At 35.8% G+C, this 23,626-nt stretch overlaps 1 protein-coding gene and 1 long non-coding RNA gene across 2 annotated transcripts in view; one reads left to right on the forward strand and one right to left on the reverse strand.

The window, feature by feature from the left end:
- The window catches only part of LOC132002647 (uncharacterized), a 59,687-nt gene extending 36,365 nt beyond the window's left edge, over window positions 1-23,322 (forward strand). Inside the window, exons 2-5 of the long non-coding RNA XR_009399968.1 lie at window positions 4,127-4,301; window positions 5,542-5,608; window positions 12,189-12,299; window positions 21,295-23,322. This is a non-coding gene — a long non-coding RNA (uncharacterized LOC132002647). The remainder of the gene's footprint in view (window positions 1-4,126; window positions 4,302-5,541; window positions 5,609-12,188; window positions 12,300-21,294) is intronic.
- TRAM1L1 (translocation associated membrane protein 1 like 1) lies at window positions 6,940-8,718 on the reverse strand. The gene has a single exon (XM_059377776.1). The coding sequence runs from the start codon at window positions 8,714-8,716 to the stop codon at window positions 7,604-7,606; it is 1,113 nt and encodes a 370-aa protein (XP_059233759.1). The 5' UTR covers window positions 8,717-8,718; the 3' UTR covers window positions 6,940-7,603.
- Window positions 23,323-23,626: the final 304 nt, after the last annotated feature.

Here is a 23,626-nt window from a genome sequence, read left to right on the forward strand (position 1 = left end):
TCATTTCTGGGAGAAAAAAAATCACTTAAGTTAGAACAACACATATTGAAAAAAAAAAAAAGGAAAAAAAGGAAAAGGATCAACTAACACCATCCCTTAAAAATGTTTATACTACTACCACCGTTCAGATTTTAATGGTCATAATAGTAAATCTAATATCTACTATAATGCAATAATATAGAATAAAGTCAAGGAGCTATATGCATCTCCTTATATACTACTACCACCGTTCAGATTTTAATGGTCATAATAGTAAATCTAACATCTACTCTAATGCAATAATATAGAATAAATTCAAGGAGCTATATGCATCTCCTTATATGTGTCTATTGTATACAGATGTTTCAAAGGTTGCCTGAAAATATTCAAACTGGAGATTAAAAGTGATCAAGAAAGCATATTGTATATGCATTTCTTTGGTGAACTCATGTAACTGGGCTTTTCTCTTGCAGCTGTCCTCCATTCTGTCATATCTTTTTCAGCATACAAATATATAGATATTCCTAATATCTTTCAACCTAAAAAGAATTACAAAAATAACAACAAAACCAACTCTTCACTCCATTGGCCATCTTTGCTTATTGCATAAGAGGATACATTATTCTTTTCCTTTTCTCTGTTCTTCACAGAGACATTCGTTACAAAAAGTATTTGTGATAGCACATTACACATCCTTACCCCCCCATTCTCTCTTTAATCCATTCCACTAGGGCTCCTCTCCTCCCATAATTCCACTGAAACTGATTTTGCCATTGTCTCCAGTGGCCTAAATGTTGCCTAGTGCAGGCTTTGTTATTTATAATCTTAAGAAACTTGATTGATCAATAATATTGGCTAAAACTGATATCTTCTTTCTCTTATTATACTTTCATTTTGGGTTCCGTGACATCGTTTACTTTTTTTTTTTTTTTTTTTTTTTTATTGCCTATGGCATCAGCCATTACTCAGGTTTGGCTTCTGTGATGGGTCTTCCTTGCCTTAGTCGTTTTCATCATTTTAAATAGCATTGTTCTCCTTGTTCTTTAGCATTACAAAACTGCTTTTCAGGATGTGGATCAAATATCATATCTTTTATTCATATGCACATTAAAAATAAAATTCTGATTCATATATTGGAGGTTTTTAAAGTAGCTTCATATTTGGAAGCAGTACCAGCTTAATTCCTAGAAAAAGCACTGAAGTTTCAGAGTTTGGCAAATCACAAGCATTATTAGGTAGATGCTGCAGGACTCTCAGATATTTTCCAAAGAAAAGTCCAATGTTTGGAACCGCAGCTTTCATTTAAGTAGCTTAAAAACAAAAGATCAAAGTTTACATATGTTAGTTTTTGTAAGATATGGGTAGCCCAGTAAATAATGTATACTCTGCCACAGATCGAGTTCATTGTCCGTGAACACATTTTTTACTGTGTGCATCCACTGTATTAGGTATTATACTAGATGTTAAGTTTACCTTAGTAATTTAAAGACTTGGGGCACCTGGCTGGTTCAGTCAGTAGAGCATGGGACTCTTAATTTCAATATCGTAAGGTCAAGCCTCACGTTGGACACGGAACCCACTTAAGATAAACAAACAAATAAATAAATAAATAAATAAATATCTTAAAACAAAGCAAAACAAAACAAAAAACAAACAAACAAACAAACTCACAATCCCAGACCTCAGACTGGTATGGGAAACCAGCAATAAATTAATAATTAATACTTCAAACTGGAAAAGGGTATCAAAGAGAAAGGAAGTCAATATTAAAAAAGATAGCAAAGGAATGTCATACTAAATATTGCTTCCTTATTTAATTATGAAATAAAAGGTTATTTCAACTGAGTTCAACAAATTCTGAGAAACTACTAAGAGACACTATGTTAGTTAATGAGAGTGAAATGTTTGAAAGAAAAAATATATTACTTGACACCAAAGGAGCTTATTGTCTAGTACTCATAACTACTAAAATGGTTGTTGATGCTCTTGGATTTTCCTAAATAAATGCTTAGCTCATTTACTTAGTCTGAAATGTAATTTTAATATGCTATGAACTGAATTTTTATTGGTAATGCAATTTATCTAGACCAATGTTTTCAAGTGCTTTCAGTATAAAGACCTACACTCAGAATTTATACATATCAAAAGTTTTTACATAAAATCATTCATATTTTCCATAATTTGTCAGAAAAACAGTTCATGGTTACTAGGAATTTAGTAACTGTAAGTGAACATTTACTCAAAAGACAGTTTCTAGACATTTTAAATATAGTTGTGTATGTATTTATGATGTGCATTATTTAGTCAAAATAATTCATACATTTGGGAAAGGATCCCTTACAAAACATCAGCTAAATACAGAAGTGGAGCTCTTGGACTATACTTGAACTATCACACTTTTCCATTGCCTCCTGCTAAGACTTAAGGGAAAAGTCAATCCTGTATATCTGTAGAGGGTTCAAAAATGAATAGGGAAGGGGCTCCTGGGTGTCTCAGTGGGTTAAGCCTCTGCCTTTGGCTCAGGTCATGATCTCAGGGTCCTGGGATTGAGCCCCCACATTGGGAATCTCTGCTCAGCAGGGAGCCGGCTTCCCCCTCTCTCTCTGTCTGCCTCTTTGCCTACTTGTTCTCTCTCTCTGTCAAGTAAATAAATAAATAAAATATTTTTAAAAAATGAATAGGGGAGAGAAGGATGAATAGGTGGAGAACAGAGGACTTTTAGGCAATGGAACTATTTTTTATGATACTAAATTAGTGGATATATTAATAATAGGGAAGTTTGGGTAGGGGAGGGACTTAGGAGTAATATGGGGACTCTGTATTTTCTGCTCAATTTTGCTATAAACTTAAGCCTTCTCTAAAAATTGAAGTCTATTAAGAAATAAACAAGTGGGGCACTTGGGTGGTTCAGACAGTTAAGTGTCTGCCTTCAGCTCAGGTTATGACCCCCAGGGTCCTGGGATGGAGCTCAGTAGGGAACCTGCTTTTCTTTTTCCCTCTGCCTGTTGCTCCCCCTGCTTGCACACTCTCTCTCTGTCAAATAAATAAATAAAATCTTAAAATACATCAAAAATAAATTAAAAAATAAACAAGTAAATGTATAAGGGAAACTACCTACTTCTGTATGTGCATACATGCATATATATGTATACGTAAATGCATATATGTTAAGTGAGACTATGTACATAAGTATATGCGTGTGTGTGTGTGTGTGTGTGTATAAATGAGACTACATACATAAGTGGGCATATATATATACACACGTATATATATACGTGTGTATATATATATAAAACATGTGAACTTGCCTATGTACCTGCAGTTTATGATACTGTATGTACATATATTTTCAATGTTCAAAGAGGCTTTTGAGATAAATATCTTTGTCATTTTAGAGACATGCAATCCAATACTTAGAATGTTTAAGAGTTTTCCAAAGTTCACACAACTCTAAGGACCACAGCAAGGACAGCCATAATTTCTTTTATTGACCATTATTTATAGTCATATTATTACCTTTCTTTGCCGAATTTATAGCAATACAACTGAAATGTAGGAAGTAAAAGTGGAATGTGATGTGTGTTAAAGGTCTGCTTGTAATTAAAAATGAACAGAGTTAAACTAATGTCACAGTAAAGATGTACTGGCATTGCTGATAAAAGATGTAGCTGACCCAATGCAGCTCAAAACACATGACCAGGACTGAGGAAGAAGAAGGTGAATCACCTTGGAGACATCTTAACATTTGACTTCTTTCATAGTTATTAAATATTTTAAAATTCCATGTGGTGCAGGACCCTAAAAGGATTTGTTCACAGGGACTTAGAAGGTAAAACTTAGTCATATGATTGTAAAATCATGAGGAAAATTCCAATTTAATACTTAGAAATGTGTGATTTTTTTTTAATGATGTATTTATAATGTTTCTACAGAGTTGGTAGGAATTTGCATTTTTTACTCAGTTTGGGTAGTTCCTCCCAGAATATAGGTTTGATTGAGAGATGGCAGTAAAACAAAAACAAAAACATTTCCAGGGAAAATCAGGAGATGGGAGTGTGTGAATTCTCTGGTAATGTGATATGTCATTAAACCTCAATTACCTCCATATACTACTCACTCATACTGTCTATTATCCCTGCCATGCCAGGCATCCTCTGTCTCCGATTACAATGGTCTAGGTTCACAAGAGGCATTCCCTGCCATAACAAAATTACCTGAGTTCCAGCCCACTGCACAGGCCACATTCTCCAGCTTGCTTCCCCTGTAGGAACTTCCTCTCACGAACTACTCCCATATGTCATGTCCAGTAAAGAGCATCAGTGGTAAGTCTTCTATTACTTTTCTAAACTATTCTCATTTAGTCTGATTAAGTGAGAAATTAAAATATTACCCTTGTTTTTCCAAATTAAAATAATATCAGAGTATATCCTTTTTTCAATATATCTTTAATTATTTAATATATCTTTAAATTAATATATCTTTAATATATCTTTAAATTATTAATGCTGCAAGTAATATTCTTGAATCTATTCCAGGTTAATATACTATTGGCTATACATATCTATAGATAAAGAAATATTTACAATTATATTTTCTTTATTGAAATGAAATGGAGAATTACACTGGTCACTAGGAAAATAATAGGGTCTAAAACTTGCTTATCTTTTATGAGATATATAGATTGAGAAACACATTTATACTATGTAAGAAAAAGCGGAGCCTTCGATAGCTCAGTTGGTAGAGCGGAGGACTGTATACTATTTAAGAAAGATAGGATATACTTTTAGTTAAGTGCTAGAGTAATTTTTTTTTTTTTGAAGAAAATTTACTTTGAATCTTTCCTAGGAAATCTATACCTGTAGACTTATTTTAAAGAATAAAGTTTGGTAGGGGCACCTGGGTGGCTCAGTGGGCTAAAGCCTCTGCCTTGGCTCAGGGCATGATCTCAGGGTCCTGGAATAGAGCCCAGCATCAGGCTCTCTGCTCAGCAGAAAGTCTGCTTCCCTTCCTCTCTCTCTGCCTGCCTCTCTTCCTACTTGTGATCTCTGTCTGTCAAATAAATAAATAAATAATCTTAAAAAAAAAAAAAAAAAGAATAAAGTTTGGCAATCATCAAAGCCAATAAATCAGAGCAGAATCTTCAAATTCAAATATCAGACATACCTTTATGACCTATGCAACTTTTGGTGATTAATTAGTTATTTGAGTTTTCATAAGGTTAACGAATGCCTACTTTAATAACACCTTGAGTAATCATAATGGGAATTTTGTTTTTCATGTGGTCCATTTTAACAGAAACCAATTATTGCAGTAAGATCTACTATAGCATGATTATTTTTTTGGAGTGTTTATTAAAGAGGGACTTAATTTGTACTGCTGAATATCATTGGTAGCATTATTTTCATAATTTATTTGGCATATGTTTATATTCTGGGAACTCTTATTTAATTTTCATGAATAGTTGAGATGTACACAGCATCCTTCCCCCTTTCTCTTTCAAAATCTTTGCTACCTTTCATGAATCTGCATCTTACAAGAAATATGCTTTGCCTTTTTCCACAGGTGAAGCATACAGCCTAACTTCACCAACCAATCCAGTACACCCCTCTATCATAGGAGTTCACTAAAGGTAACTCTCAGTATGCTGAATTCTAGAAATCTGGTTTTCTCCCTTCCTCTCTACCATGTAGCGTATAGGTATAAAGTCTAGAACAGCTATAACCATATGCTACCAAGCAGAAAGTTAATCTGAGAGGGACAAAGCCAAGAAAATCCATCCGACTCTAATCCTATTTAATGTTAAACCCAGTTTAATTCTTTGAAGTTGTCACATAAGATAGTGATTTTCTTGTAATCATTTACCAATTTGAGTTGGGCTTGCACTTACTTTCAGATGAAGCATATAATGGATAAGAAATTTGTTACCAGGAGTGGAGTTACAAGTAACAGGCTAGAATTCTTTAGAAGTGAGGAAATGTGAAAGACCATTCTCACAGGAGAAGTTGAAAATCCTTCTTTTACAGTTGCACAATGGTTGGTTAAAGTGGTGTTCTTATAATTTGGGCCTCAGGGCATGTGTTTCCAACAAGACAGCCTTAGGCAACTGAAGGGGGAAAGAAAAGAAGGATAATGGATTCTATAGTCTAAAAAGAAAACAATCTTGCTTTGTTGTGCACTACTCAAACCAAAGAGAAAAGAAAACTTGGCCAAGACTGGCTCTTCTGTCTTTTATACTAAATTTAATTTTCAAGGACCATTGCCCACCCCCATGACTGGAAAAGCTGAATTCCCCACAACAAACCAAACAGAAGACTATCAAAAGCAGAGATGAGAGGCACAGTGTGAGAAAACAGATGAATGGGAAATATATGGCCTTATTCTAGCATATTTTTCAAGCACAATCTCACAAAAAAGTATAAACAGTCACATTATGGAAATGAAATCAAAATGAAGGTTGAGAAAAGGAGATAAATAAAATACTCACCCACTACACCCATTCTTTCTATTGGCTTCAATAAAGATACTATCTTTATACCTATATATCCTCGTATACTTTAGTATACATACATATCCAAAATAGGGCTCATACAGATGAATGTTTCCCCAATTAAAGATGAAAGCAGCACTATAATTATAACAGTATTTTTGACAGACCTCTCATAAGACTATCCACCTGATTTTCAAAGTACTTTAGGTTAGTGTATTAAGTTTTTTCTGTGTATAATTAGCTCACCTTCTTTTTATAGCTATAAATCAACTAAGCATTGTTTTTCAAAATGATTTGCAGGTTAAATAATATTTTTCCCAAGTTGCTGAGGATACCAAACTGATAACAAGCTTCATTAAGAATAATTTTTAATAAACATAGCAAAAAAGACTAAGCCTGGTTTCCTTTTACGTAAATATTTAATTTTTTTTGATTGCTAGTTTACAAGTGTTTAAATGGACAAGAATGATTTTACCTCTTCAATAACACTTTTATATTAATTCATGATATTTTGATTCAATATATGGTCATAAATCTCCACACATTACCCATTAATATTTTTAATGGGGCTGTAATAATAACAACACTACATATAAAACACATCATTATTTTGGTGCTTTTACAAATCTTTTCTTCAGTTGTAAGTTCTAAAAAAAACCAAAAGTTTAAAAATTCTAAGAATTAGAGAATACCGAAAACGTAATGAAGTTGAATTCCACCTTTATAATATTTCCATTTTATCCTAAAAGAGAACATTAAAAAATGTGACATTGCTATACCAGACCACCTTGCTAATGGTATAAAAGACTGCCAGGAGCAAGAAATGGTGTCACTGATATGTGGAACTTTTTAGTTATATCTACAAATCATTAGGAAAAATGTTCGAAATAACAAAACAAAATATGGTGGTCATCCCTGAACCGTTTGATGTTGCTTGGTCTATATCAATTTTTTTTCCACTCATAATAAGCATCCTCCCCTCAAGTGCCTTTAAAAAAATACATTACACAGTACAATAACAGAAATCAAAGACAGCACAAACTATTTTGAAGAACAGAAAAATCTGTAGCACACAAAGATATCTTATAGTAAAGGGCAGACTTCTTTGGGGACAGTAATCAATTAGCTGGTAATTCACTATGAAGATTTCTCTTTCCTTTTATGGGGAGAGTCTACTCTATTTGAAGTTGCTACACCATTTTCTGTTCCTTTTCTAGAAGACCTCCCTTTAGTCCGTTTCTTCTTCACAACGGGGGCCTGAAGAGTAGTGTCTTCCTCCATCCACCTCTGAAGCTGGACATTAAATAAATTCCATGTTATGTACGCTTGGATGGTGCAACTGGATGAAAGAACAGCGATTTTAGCTGCCAACACATTTACATTTCCACCAAGAGCATCTGGATTCCGATTCTGCCCTCCGGCCAGGTGAAAGCCAACAGTCACCACAGACACAATTAGAGTCACAAGTCGACCCAAAATAAACACAATTGCCCACAGAGAAAACTCTTTCTGGTACTTTTCATCACTAAAATAACACAGGTCACACATGTGGGAAAGTAACTCAACAAAGTAGTGCATCATCAAAAGAACAAGTCCCAGATGATTCAAGTACAAGAGGTAAGCTCCGGCGATGTGAAAGAGGTGAAGGCCAATGTAGACGAGTTGACGAGGGATGTCTTGCTTTTTGATTCTCTGGAAATAGAGTTCAGGAAAGGCATGAAACCAGTAAGCCAACTGTGATATGTAGAAAAACTTCATTTGGAAGGTCATCATATTATGGGGATGAGCCCTCCATAAGAGAGTTGGGTCTGACAGACAGTTTTCAGAAATGAGAATGAATGTGCCCCAAATACAAGACACCAGGTAGAACACACTAAACTGGCCAGATTCATTAAATTTGCTTTGTTTCGCTTTGGGGAACTGCATTCGCCTGTTAATTTTATCCAACACATACTCCTGAATTGTGGCGTGAATGATGATTGCCACCAGCATGTAGAAGAAAACCGTGGCCAAATCTTTGATGCCATAATAGTAAAGGAACTTTGATTCTGTGGCTCGCTCTGCTGCCGCAGGGAAGGGAACACTGTACTGAAGAGTAATAAAAACGATAGACGCTTCGGCCGTTCCCTCGAACATAAGCCCCAGCACGAAGAACATCCCCACACAGGCGACGAGGTCCGCATGATTCTGCAGGATGAATTCGTGGCTCAGGACTGGGGGGTTCTTGGTGCTCTTCTTACGGAACGCCATGGCAGCGCTTCCCAGATACTCACCGACGAGCCGCAGCTGCCTCCCCCTGGCTGCTCCTCACAGCGCCGCCGCGGCCGCAGCTCCGGGGGCTTCGCTTCCCATCCCCGAGCCAGTCCCGGGTCGCCGCGGCCGCCCAGAAAAAAAATAAATCAAAGGCAAGGGCCGAGCCGGACTGAGCATGCGCGCCAGGGGGACGGCGGAGGCAGGGAAGGAAATCGAGTGCCGCGCCCCTGCCCGGCGCCAGGCCCGGGGTTGCGAGCGTGGATCTTGCACGTTGATCGTCGCCTCTTGAAATCCGCTGGCCCCGTCGGGATGCTCCCCAGTTCTTTTTCAGTGGCATCCTCGTCAGTAATCATGACAAGGCAGGCTAGAACTCTGGTTGCTCTTCATCAGAATGGTTATAAAAACAGCATCATCCCCATAATGATGTTAGAAGCAAACTCTCACGGTGCTTAGCGTTTACAGGTGCTGTTTGGAGCACTTTGCTCAGATTTATAAATGCATCCTTTCTGGAAAACCCAATGAGGTCGATACGGAGTGGTAATATCTTTTTTTTTTTCCCCCTTACTTTTTACTTTTTTTTTTTTTTTTTTTTTTTTCAGATGAGAAACTGAGGTACCAAGAGGTTAAGGAAGATATGCCCAAGATCACACAGCTAGTAAATGTCAAAAGCAAGATTTGAATCCAGTCTGGATTCAGAGCATGTGCTCTTCACTATTGTACTGTATCGCCCCTTACTGTAAATCCTTCACACGTAGAAATAGTTCCCTACAGCAACAACGAAACACTGTAAAAAAAGAATAGTTGCCGTGTTATCAATAACAATAACAGTGGCATTAATTGCATTTATTATATCCTTAAAGGGTGAGTGGTGGTTAGATGGGGAGAACTATTTATCAGTTCATAGGAAGGTATTTTGGCTATAAAGCCCAAAATTGATTTTCCTTACTCTAGCAGATAAGAACCTCTTGTTTCATTTTATGATGGTTGCATATAAATTTGCTAAAATACATATATTGAAAAACAGCTCCTTTTGTAAATGCTAATGCCTTGCTCTATTCGAATTTCATGTGAGTCTAAATTTCTCTTAGGATCTGGAGCAAATTTCTTGTTTCTTCTGGGTCTCATGAGATCATAATCATTACTGATAGTTAAAGTTTGAAGTTTGGAATGTACATTTCAAAATAAAAGTGCTACATGGTTTAAATAATAAAGCACACATTAAATTTAGAATGGCCAATTGCCTTTTATCACTGTTACTCTGCATGTTGTGTACTAACAAAAGATGCAGTCCAAATGGTGTAATTACTTTTAAGATATTGAACAAAATAATCTGATCAATGTGTGCCTGCAATTCCTAGAACAGTCAAACAATTGCATATGGAATTTGTTGTAGACAATGTTCCTGAGTTAGGGAAAGTACTACATATTTTACCATAGTAAGACTTCTCTATTTGGTTTTCATAGCTGTTAGTCAGCTGTTGGCTCTGACAGCTCTATTAGGAATGCTATTTGGGGTTAACTAAATCAGTGAAGAATTACAAATAGAGGTGCAAAAATTAGGACACCAAGAAATGAAAAAAAAAAAAAATCAAACCTGTTAAAAGTAGTTGGGGAGGGGGAAAAGGTGAAAGTAAAGAGCAGTGTCTTGTGGAAATTATCAAGAGTTTACTCAGGAAAATGTACATCTACCTTTTTGTAACTTATTATTTTAAATAGAGAATTTATCAGTCTTTCTATAGGAACACACAATGGCTTTGATCACTTTGTGGCATACTAACTAAATATAAAAAAACACTTGCGCAATCTGTGAGCTGAACTTCTGATTATATTTCTGTTTGGCATTATTTTTGACAGGCTTTCCAGCTCTACCTATGCAAGTGTGATAGATGTTGCCCTCAGAAAAGGTCCATATCAAAGTGAAGAGCACTAATACTTATGCATAGATGTGAAATGTTATTTTATTATTGAAAGGGAGAAAGACAATTATGAGTTAGCTAAAATTGTCTCTTAACTTTACAAATTCTTCCCCTCTAGCTCTTCCCTTGGTTTTTAAGTAGAGAAACTTCTTTAGCCATACATCTTTCCTTTCTTTGAGTTTGTAATACCAAATGATATTCTGCAGTTTAAATTTTCAATTTAAGCTTTACGTTAAATGTAGTCCAAGGGCAGGGCTTGAGTTTTAGATTTCACATTAATATCTTTATAAAAATATAAATATGTCAGACTTCTAAAATTATTGAAATCTATAAGGGTATTGTAGTAATATATAATATGATGTTTGTTTCCAGTAGTTTTATTGGCACTTTTCTTTGACAGAGAATAAAGCATGTATAACAATATTTTCAAAAATTTTGGTATCAGTCTATTGGTTATATAATTCCATGTATTTACGGGGTGGGTATTCCTCCTTTACGCAGACCTCTGTGCCTATGGTAGATAATTATTAAATTCAAATGGAGACTTCTACTTTCAGTCATGAGAGAATAACTGAATGAACTTACACTCCTACTGTAAATAATTGGCAAACTGGACTAATTATATGAAATAACTTGTTTTCATATATTTGAGAACATAAGACTATCATCTCTGACAGAGAGGAGAGAAGTGAGGTGAGCCCCACAATTGCCCTGAATATCTGCCTGGAAGTATTTCCCAGTCCACTGTGCAAGGGTCACCAGCTAGACCTCAAGATCAGACTTTTACTGCCCACCTTCATATAGTCTCCAATGTTTGTCCCACATTTTTCCTTAAGCTCTTCTTTCCACCTATCTCTTAAATCAGGCAAATGGAAACTGAAACCATCCCCTGAGTGATAGCGACTGCCCTGACAAGACCTCCAGTCTGCCCAGACCACCCAGACTAGTTTGAGTGTCATCCCCCATTTGTGTAGATGCACAGGATCCATGGAGTAACTTCTAGAATGGTCAACAACTACCTTTACCTCATTGTAATGCTAAAATCTCCACCCATGGAGGAGCACAAGCCTCATTTACATAACATACAATATATGCATATGGAATGTTTCCTTAAGGTGCATGTGGGAACTTAAGCCCACCTAGACATCAAAGAACAAGGATTCCCTATATAACTATTCCTCCTTATCCTAAACAAAAGGAAGCCATCCACCTTAGTTCAGGGAGTCACAGCTTTGGAAGTTATTCTCTTGATCTCCTTATTTTTTGCAAACCAAAGTTTTCTTCGTGGGACCCCTGTGTGGTTCAATTGGTTAAGTGTCTGCCTTCAGCTCAGGTCATGATTTCAGTGTCCTGGGAACCTGTCCCACATCAGCCTCCTTGCTCTGTTGTGAGCCTGCAGCTCCCCCTGCTTGTGCATGTGTTCTCTCTCTCTCTCTCTGACAAATGAAAAAATAAAACTAAAAAGAAAAAGAGAAAAATAATGTTTTCTTTGTGAGACCTGATTAAGTTTCTGACTCACCAAGGAGAAAACTCACACTGATTTGCTTTTACAGGGAGGGGAAACCCTAAGAAGAGGCTGGAAACCTTGCTGAATTGAGGAGAGACTGGAGTTAGAAGATGCTGAAGCCACTGTTATTTGCTAGGCATTACAACTGCAGAAAAAGGTGATTAACATGGTTCGGAAAACTGCAAAAGTCTTCTCTAGACACTGGTTAAAATACTTGAGGCCAATCAAAGAACGATGGAGGAAATGTAAATGTTTCCAAGAATCCCTACAGGACTAGGGGACATTCAAGTTTGGAACAGTTAGAAATCAGAATTCTCTGGGGATAGTCGTGAAACTCTACTTTAGAGACCGAAGAAAAGTAAAGCTAAACTTGCCCTAGGAAAAAAGTTAATTCACATTTGTCCACATAAAGTTTTCAAGAATTCTTGAAAGGATCAAGGTGCCCTGCAAGGAACTTTATAGTCAGCTAGAAAAATCCAGTCCTCAACAATGGGAAATTCACATTGTTTAGCATCTAATAAAAATTATGAGGCAAAGGCTGGGTTCATCTGGAACTATTTATCAGAATGCTTATATGTGGTCTCTCCAGTTGGTAGTGTCATAGAGTAGTGGCTTTAGGTCCTAAGAATGAGTTTTCTTGTGAAACACACAGGAATTTTATGGCCCTTTGGGACCTAGCATTGGAAGTTATGTCCTGTCACTTTTCTGGTCAAAGTGGGGACAAAACTTTCAAGCTCAAGATGGAGCAGGTATAAGGGGAGGGGGAGGAAGCAGAGACATCCTTTGCATAAGAAGGGTACTACAGTATTTGTAGGTAATTTTTAGGTAGCCACATTCTTTCCTTTGATAACAAATGTTTCCTTTCACATGAAATATACACTGTTTCTTCCAGATGCAAACAAAAGTTTCACCTCAATAGAGCAACAGTCTTGAGTTTGTTAGGAATGAAAGTTAAATTAGATCCAGGCACTGAAGGGTTCCTTGGGCTCCTTTCTTTTTTTTTTTTTAAGATTTTATTTATTTGTCAGAGAGAGAGAGGGAGAGAGAGCGAGCACAGGCAGACAGAATGGCAGGCAGAGACAGAGGGGGAAGCAGACTCCCCGCCGAGCAAGGAGCCGATGTGGGACTCGATCCCAGGACACCGGGATCATGACCTGAGCCAAAGGCAGTGGCTCAAACAACTGAGCCACCCAGGCGACCCTTGGGCTCCTTTCTTTGTTGCATTTATCCTTGATCTGAAGACATGTGAACTAAAGAAAAAAGATTTCTGACTCCCATACACCAAAGGCATAGGAAACATGCAATAATCACTTCCATTCAAGAAGTGGGCAAGTGGGATGCACACTGCATTGAATGGTCAAAATTAATTATGATATCTATCCCTAAATTTCCTAAATCTTTGACCTGAACCCAGTCTTCCTCCCTGGGAAGTGGTAGATTATACATATCTGTATATATTTATATTTCTGCCCTTCAAAAACATAAATTTCAACTTGATTTTTTGTTAGTTTGCATATTTTAAAAGATAAAAGACCCTAGAAGCTAAATATATAATGTTAATTTGTTCATGTTATTTTTGTCTTTGCAGTGCAATTGTCAATTAGACTATTAATTACAGAACATCAACTGTACTATGGTACTTCAAAGAATTAACAGTCCATAAACAACTCTTCAGTAGAACCAAGAGAGAAATGGTATAACCGTTACAGAGAGCACCATTGAGAATGCCACATATTGGACAAAGTGTCTTTTAAAATCCTATATTGATTTTGTTATGAGAAACATTTTTTAAAAGGTGGAAAGCCCCACTACAATTAGGTACTGTATCTTAAATCAATATGATAATTAGTCCTTTTCATTAGGTATGCAATATAACATTTTGATGTCAGTATTTTGTAACTTATCACTTACATAAATAGCTTAGCTAAAAGCATCTTTTCAACTATTTATGTGTCTTTTTGAAATGCAATTTTCCGAAGGAGATTAACTGATATTGTGAACTTTGATAATACATGAAGTACGTTAGGAACTTTATGGTATAGACATTGCTAATGACTCTCAGTCTGTTAAGGGTCCGACTCTTGATTTCAGTTCAGGTCATGATCTCATGGTACTGAGATTAAGCCCCAGGTAGGGCTCCACGCTGGGCATGGAACCTGCTTAAGATTCTCTCTCTCCCTCTGCCCCTCCTGTGCTCTCTCTTTCTCTCTCAAAGAAAGAAATAAATAAAATATCTAATATAGATAATGACTCATCTTTTAATATTTTTCTATCTTGCAAAGAAAAAATATTTTTATAGCTCTATACTACAAAACTTTTAATCATGCAAATTTGAATAACTCAAGTAAATGAAATAAACATTCAGATGCTAGAATTTAATAACATTTAAAGAAGCAATATACTGGAAAATAACTGCTTCAAAAAATCACACCCAAGTCACTTTAAATCAATGTTTGTAATTAGCATAATAAATAGTCATAATTAACTGAGATCACCAAATTCTTAGCTACATTAAGCAAAGCATAATACAGTTTAGCTTGGGCGTGAAATTACAAAGGCTCCTGAGTTTTGACTGATTCAGTCTTGAGTAATTCAATTAAAGAGATTGTTATTATATTTAAGTCATTTATATTAACTGGTAAGACATGAAAACACAGGCTTAAAAAAAAAGGCACATTCTGGAATATGATTGAATATTGAACAGAGAAGGAAAAACCTCAATGCTTATCATTTCTAAATTCTAAAATTTATTTTTACAAATGTATTTATTAGTTACCAAAAAGCAAAAATAATGTGAAGCTCTGTCTAAGGATAAACTCCTGAAACAGATTAATAAGGGCAATCTCTCATTAAAATAGAATGATAAAAATTAAAATCAATATGTAGTAATTGGTTTTGTCAACCTTCATTTAACAAAATAACTTTGAACTTACCTTAATGGACCTTACTGGAAGATTTAGAGGTCAAAAATATTATATATATAATTTGCAGATAGCTAGTGAAAAACTGCTAGGCAGAGAAGATGGATAAGACAATGAAATCGAATGCAGAATGTTCATGGCTGCTCTAGACAGAGTGGGAGGAAGGCAGGGGAAAATCTCTTTGAATAGGATGCATTTGCATGCAGATTTGTATGAAATTGGAGAGAACCATGAGTGTATCTGGAGAATGTCCTATGACATAGCAAGTCCAAATGCTTTGAGACGAATGGAAGAACAATTGTTCTGTGAACAACAGAGGCCAGAATGACAAGAGTTGAGTGAGAGGGATGACAGAAGGAAAAGGATTAGGGGACACACCATTTAATGTCTTATAGACCACGGTAAGGACTTTGAAATTCAGTCTAAGATCAATAGGAAGGCTGTTTGAGTATTGTTTAAAGGGGCACTTTGGCTTTGACATGAAATAATTATTTGTGAAAGAGACAAAAGTACAAAATGTCACTGCAATTTGTAAACATTGTAATTGAACTAGTGTACTCATGACTTTTCTTTTCCCTTTTTAAATACTTAAATTTGTCTTAAATACACATTAATACTTAATACTTAAAAATAATAAATACTTAAATTTGTTCTAAGTACTTAAGACATAAGTATTAATAAGCATTTATTAATACTTAAATGTGGGTGTTGCCTATGAAGTAATTAAATTGATAGGGGATATTTCTGTGATCTTAGTATTCCCATGATCCTAATTTGTTTTAACTCATTTGGTTATTTAAAGCATATGACATGGAATATAATAGAAAACCCACCTTATAGGATTTTTTTTTCATGGTAATATTTATTTTGCATTCATTTATATATATATATTTTTTTAATATAATTTTTTATTTTTTATAAACATGTATTTTTATCCCCAGTGGTACAGGTCTGTGAATCACCAGGTTTACACACTTCACAGCACTCACCAAAGCACATACCCTCCCCAATGTCCATAATACCACCCCCTTCTCCCAAACCCCCTCCCCCCAGCAACCCTCAGTTTGTTTTGTGAGATTAAGTGTCACTTATGGTTTGTCTCCCTCCCAATCCCATCTTCCTTCATTTATTCTTCTCGTACCCACTTAAGCCCCCATGTTGCAACACCACTTCCTCATATCAGGGAGATCATATGATAGTTGTCTTTCTCCGCCTGACTTATTTCGCTAAGCATGATACGCTCTAGTTCCATCCATGTTGTCGCAAATGGCAAGATTTCATTTCTTTTGATGGCTGCATAGTATTCCATTGTGTATATATACCACATCTTCTTGATCCATTCATCTGTTGATGGACATCTAGGTTCTTTCCATAGTTTGGCTATTGTGGACATTGCTGCTATAAACATTCGAGTACACGTGCCCCTTTGGATCACTACGTTTGTATCTTTAGGGTAAATACCCAATAGTGCAATTGCTGGGTCATAGGGCAGTTCTATTTTCAACATTTTGAGGAACCTCCATGCTGTTTTCCAGAGTGGCTGCACCAGCTTGCATTCCCACCAACAGTGTAGGAGGGTTCCCCTTTCTCCGCATCCTCGCCAGCATCTGTCATTTCCTGACTTGTTGATTTTAGCCATTCTGACTGGTGTGAGGTGATATCGCATTGTGGTTTTGATTTGTATTTCCCTAATGCCGAGTGATATGGAGCACTTTTTCATGTGTCTGTATTTAGAAAACAGTGCTGCTATTATCATATCTATGTTTTTGGTAGGAAGGTCCAATTGACCTGTGGGCATTTGCTAGATAACTTCTTCAAAAACTCTACTTTTTCCTGATAGAACCAATCTCTCTCCAATTATTTCTGGGGTTTTCCAAAATGTCTTCACTCTCTAGGCTTTTGTATTTAAAATGAACTCAAAATTAAAAGTGACATGAAAAGTAAATCATTATTTTAGCATTATTGTTGAAATTTTATTTTGATGTTAATATAAATGGAAAATTCCATATTTTCTTAACTGTTTTATAAACTTTCTGACCAGAGTTAATCAAACTTCAATAAACCAACCACCCATGCAGGTAAACACATTGCTTTATTATTCATTGTAAATGCCACTTTTTTTCTATTACTGCAGGAAAGAAATGATTCTTAGAGGGGCACCTGGGTGACTCAGGTCATGATCCCAGTGTCCTGGATAGAGCCCTGAGGTGGGTTCTCTGCTCAGAAGGAAGTCTGCTTCTTCCTCTCTCTCTCTGTGCCAGCCCCACCCCGCTTGTGCACACACTCTCTCTCTCAAATAATTAAATAAATTATTTTTAAAAAAGATATATTAAGTGAAATTGAGTAATATGAAGAAAATAAAAATGGAGACATGGAATGTGGTACTCTGCTCAGTGGGGGAGCCTGCTTTCCCTCCTCCTTCAGCCTGCCACTCCTCTGCTTGTGCTCTCTCTGTCAAATAAATAAGAAAAAAAGAAAGAAAGAAAGAAAGAAAGAAAGAAAGAAAGAAAGAAAGAAAAGAAAGAAAGAAAGGATTCTTAGAGTTACTTAAAGCTTTTACAGATTTTCCTTCAGATTTTATGATGTTGAACTAAGGGTCATAAAACACTAGAGTAATTGAAGAATTTTTCTGAGGTGACTATCCTTTGAAGTTTTGTGTTTTTATTTGTTTATTTGTTTTTACTTCTATCCTATTTGTATTGTGATCCTTTAAACTATGCTTCAAAATATATGCTAATAGAGACTAATATTTCTTTATATATGGTTAATTTATATGATTAACTTAGATATGCTAAGTCTGGTAATAAAACATTTCTTCCTACTTATTTTAATGTGAATAACAATTTTTAGGAATATCTAAAAATTATAATTGCTCAAACAATAGTAGGAAATTTTAAATGGACTCGTATACTGTTTTTCCACTTGATGAGGACTTTTTCATTCAGTAAGAGTCTTATTATTGTCAACTCTCATTCTTCTGCTTAATGTTCATGGACTGTTATTGAATTTCCCCCTCTAAACTCTCTATTATATGAGGTTAAAAAAAACTCATTTAGAAAAAGCTTTCTCATGGAAATGACCCAATACTTGTAAGCAAAAAAAGGGGTTATTAATGAGCTTGATTGGTAAAAAAAAAAATATATATATATATATATAAATTTATATATTCTGAAGTTTTGAGAGTTCATTAAGTCATGATATAAAATTGATTCCTGTCACCAACCAATATGGCAAAATTCATTGCATCTGATCTCTCCACAAAAACTTCTCAGACATATTTCCTCAAGATTTAGATTTCCTAGTTTCATGTGCTTATTCTCTCCAATGAATGTGCAAGCAGTTAGTGATCTAGCATAACTATCCCCAGCTGAGCTTCAGGGAAGCTTTGGTACATTTGCTATATATAGATAGAAGGGAATGGGAGGCATCATTTATCTAGAGATTACTCTGGCCTCCTGCTCTGCTCAGTTCTTTACATACAGTAGACCTCATTTAATTCCCGTAAGAATTCTTTAACTTAGGTACCATTTCCTCCACGTTAAAGATGAGGAAACCAAACGGAAGCCCCTGGGGGATCACAAACTGCCAGAGTGAAAGAGAAGTAGCAGAGCAGGAACCCAGCTTGGGCAGTCTCACTCAGGATAGAGCATCTTGTTACCGTAATACCAGTCAGCCCGCCACTAACTCTATGAAAAGGACTTCACCTGGGAGAGGCCAGGTGATGGGTATCAGAGTTTGAGGTTATTTGGGGTTAAACGACTTTAGGGTTACTGGGGAGAAAGGAAGGACACACTTGCTCCTGCACCATCAGGAGGAGCCCACGCCAAATTATGGGCAGAGTTGGGTCTTCCTTTGTGGCATCCTCTGTGTTGTGTGAACATAAAGACAAAGCTGGAAGGGGATCAGAGAGGGGGGAGGCTGATTTCCCTTGGCCTCTGGGATCCAGATGGCTGGGGCGGAGTGCAGGGAGAACATGCGCAGTGTGACGGCGGCAGCTGCTCGGGCTACTCCTGCTCACTGCCCACTCCAGATACGGCCCCCGTTTGGGCCCTTCTGAGCACATAGCTCACACTGGTGCCAACTTCAGCTACCCACCAGCCCCAATTTGCCCCTGCAAAGCACATCTGGTAGTTTTTAACTATTGACAACAGCAGGGACATGTAGTTGGATGTGAGTTTCTTAGTTTTTATTTACTTATACGATTTAAGAAAAAGTTTATGATTTATGGACTGTATGAATCTGGTTTGCCTTGAGGTACCATATTCTTACATGAATTGAATATGTTTCAAGTAATTTTAATTCATGAATAATGTGTATTATGAGCATATTTACAGTCAAAGCCTTGAAATCTTACATGCTAAAATGCCTTAACTTTAAGAAAATATAGAAAAAATTCTAGAAAAGCAAATAATCATGGGACCAAACTGCAACTCAACAGTGACTAAGATAGAGTCAGAGATGAGAGAGAATGATTGGAAATGACAGGTGCACAATGCCATAGCAATAAACAACACAGAAATTGTGTGAGCACTGCAGTAAGTCTGCATAACATTATCTCTTGAATACTGATCTGTAAGGTGGGGAAATTCTTTCCATATTCAAAAGTGATATTTCCCTTTATGTTTAAGCTTTTGAATGTCTAGAAATAATTGTTGGAATAGATTATTGACAGACTCTATATTCCATCAAAGGCAACAACTGTATCAAATCATAGTTTTATTAATCTTGGTATCCCCTTTGCATTGAATAGTGCCTGGCACAAAGTCTTAGTACACGTTGTTGAGTAAATGATTTAGAAACTGAGAAGTGGTCTGTCTGAGGAGAATGAGATTTACAACTGTCTTTATAATGAACTATGTGAATAAATAAATTAAATTGATTGGCACTGTATTAATTGCCTAAACAGGCAAAAACAGAACAAGCCAGACTCAGTATCATTATAGTAGCACTGTTATAGATTGGTCAGAATATTAGAAAGACGGTCTTCCAGTCAAAACCTCCACTTCACGTCTGAATCTTCTCCATAGCTCCTGTTGTTAAGAAATGAGTTTTGTTGGAGTAACTTCCAAGTTAAGGAAATCATCCCTTTAATTGGCAGCTCATTACATTTCAAAGAGTTTTCATAATTTTGAAATTTCTTCACAATGTATCAGAATTACCCTGCTAAAATTTACATTCTCCTAGGCATTTTAATTTTTTTAAGATTTTATTTATTTATTTGTCAGAGAGAGAGGGCACGCACAATCAGAGAAAGAAGCAGGCTCCCTGCTGAGCAGAGAGCTTGATGCAGGGCTTGATCCCAGGACGCTGAGATCATGACCTGAACCAAAGGCAGACATTTAACTGACTGAGCCACCCGGGTGTCCCTCTGTCAAGCATTTTGGTACATGTTAAAATATGTGTATATATGTGTGTATATATGTATATATATACATATATATATGTTTTTAAGAATGGAATTTGAATCTTTCGAATTCTGCTCAACTGTAATATTATAAAGTAAGCATTTCTCTGTGATATAACTTTTAAAAACACAATCTTGTTGGAGAAATAACCTATAATATTAATGTATAATTCCCATATTATTTAATGTTTACTTTCATACTTTCCATTAGAATAACCAGTAGTCAAAACCAATGTATGTATAAAGTTTTTCCATTTGAATTATTTTTTAAATGTTTATAAAATATTTTGAACACACAAATAAGGGTAGAAAATATAATATGAAGAATATTTATACTCCTAATGCACAAATTAATTTTTTAACATTCTTATATATTTGTGATCTTTTTCTATTAAGGAGCTATGACATTATGAACTCTGTTTAAAACCTTTCTAGGGGCACCTGGGTAGTTCAGTTAGTTAACTGTTTGCCTTTGGCTTAGGTTATGATTCGAAGATTCCAAGATTGTAAGGTCCTGGGATTGAGCCCTGAGTCAGGCCCCCTGCTAAGTGGAAGTCTGCTTCTCCATCTCACTCTGTCCCTCCTCCCAGCTCATGTTCTCTCCCTCTCTCGCTCTGCTCGCTCGCAAATAAATAAATGAAATATAAACAAATAAATAAACCCTTTCTACTGTAATCAATGAATAATATTTTTGATCTTTAAAGTGTTACATATAGCATTATAGTATATATTATTACACATTTTTTTTATTTACTCAACATTCATTTATAGAAATAAACATTTCTGTCCACTTCTTTCTCATTTTTAACTACTAAATGGAACGTGAGTGAGAAGAAGCCATTCCTCCCTGAAGAATACAGCACTCAGGCAGAGTGACAGCAAATGTGGACCTACCAGCGGACTCCAGGTTCCAGCGCTTCTTCCAGACTACTGGTCCCACTGACCAGTGGGCTTTCCCTAAATGCGCCACTGTAATTTTCTTAGTGGTGGCAGCTTCTATACACTTGTCCCTGAATTCTCCCTTTCTGATCCACTTTGACAGTCAGACATGGAAAGCATCTGGAATTTTCCTGCAAACACCAACCAGCTTCCACAAATGCCTCAGCTTATCATGGCTCATGAATTTCTCTGATCCTCCAAATCCCTTAAATTACTCAGATCTTCCTTTCCACAGTACATCCTATATATATGTGAACTCTAATTTATATTGTAAATCATCCATTTCCACAAAACATTTGCTATTTTCCTAAGTAAACCTCATTTATGGCTGACGATGTATCATCAATGTCTAGAAATAATTGTTGGAATAGATTATTGACAGACTCTATACTCCATCAAAGGCAACAACTGTATCAAGTCATAGTTTTATTAATCTTGGTATCCCCTTTGCATTGAATAGTGCCTGGCACAAAGTCTTTAGTACACGTACATGTATCATCATGTGATTTTCTATGCTGTCCCAGCATAGTTACTATAAATAAGCATAAATCTATGATAAACGGATTTTTTTTTGCAATCAACCCTAAGAAAAGGTCAATTAAAATTATAATTCAGATAAATACATTAACATTTATTTTTTTACTTTTAGTAAGTCTAAAAATTATTGAAAAGCAACAAATTCCTAACTTCTCTTTATGACTCTTCCTATTATTCGAAGTGTCTTATTCAGTGATTTTATGACCCTAATTAATAACATTATCTAGCAGATTACATATTCATTATATGGACATATAATCACAGATACTACTCTAACTACTGATCTGACACATCACTCAACTCTCTGAATCACTTAAAAAAGTAAAATGTCCTTTTTAACTACAAAGTCCAACAATGGTCCTTTAAAAGATATTGTAACGTTGATCATTCAAGAATCCAATTTATAGTTTTTAATTGATATATAATTCACCTAATATAAAATTCACCCTGGTAGTCACATAAGTATGTTCACAAAGTAAGTATATTCAGAGATGTGCAAACATCATCACCAATGAATCTTTCATCCCTGTCCTAAAACAATTCATACTCACGGCAGTCTCTCATCATTCCCCCTCAGCAGCCCCCGCTAACCACCTATATTTATCCACCTACTTTTTATTTTTAGTTTATTTAAAAAAATTATGCATGCATCTTTATTTTAACTATTTTTATTTTTATAGAATTCTTTATTCTGAACATTTCATATAAGTGGAATCATTCAACATATGACTTTTTGTGTCTAGCTTCTTTCACTAAAACAAGCTACTGCATGTTTAAAATATTTTATACTAGAACGTTTTACACATTTCCCAGAGGTAACTGAGGAAACAACAAATGGAAGTTTCTGCACTGTAAAAATGTCATTTATATCTTAAGTTGCTACATTTTGGTATTTAGTTGTCTTAATGACAAAGGGAAGAAAATAATCCAATAATGATCCTCAATATAGAGAGATTAGACATATGATAATACAATGTAGATTAGATAATAGGTCAAAGTATGGATAAACTAGTAAGAATTTAACAGCTTTGCCTCAGAAAATAAAGCCCTGGATAGTGACATCTGTATATTTATACTGATGCCATCATCAGTGGGTTGGGTTTATTAAAAAACAGCCACAGATATATGCAGCTCCTCTCCTCAAAGGGCAATGTTGATTTAATCCCTTCACTCTAGACTTGCTTTGCAATTTGCTTTGGTGAATAGAATGCAATACAAGGGATGCTGTACAAATTTTGGTCTTGGAGGAGATTGCCATAGCTTTCTTTTATCATGAAAAGAAATGATTTGAATATGTTAAAATCTGTTCAAGTTTGTTATATATGGATTATTTAATGTCTACAAACTATGGTGGAAAATTAAACTTGTGTTGATCTTTATCAATTTGTTTAAAACCTTTGTCGCTAACATGGCCATTGACATCACACATCATTTCATTCTTGCCTAGTTCTGTTCGATCAAAGCAATTCTCATGGCATTATAGTGACATGGAGTATTCTAAGTTTCTGGTTAAAACAGAGGGTATGAAAAAAACAGTTTGGGTAGACTGAATACAAAAGTGAAGTTTGGGGGCACCTGGGTGGCTCAGTGGATTAAAGCCTCTGCCTTCCGCTCAGGTCATGATCCCAGAGTCCTGGGATCGAGCCCCGCATCGGGCTCTCTGCTCAGTGCAGAGCCTGCTTC

The sequence above is a fragment of the Mustela nigripes genome, chromosome 1 (genome assembly GCF_022355385.1).
Source record: "Mustela nigripes isolate SB6536 chromosome 1, MUSNIG.SB6536, whole genome shotgun sequence".
NCBI classification, from domain to species: Eukaryota; Metazoa; Chordata; class Mammalia; order Carnivora; family Mustelidae; genus Mustela; species Mustela nigripes.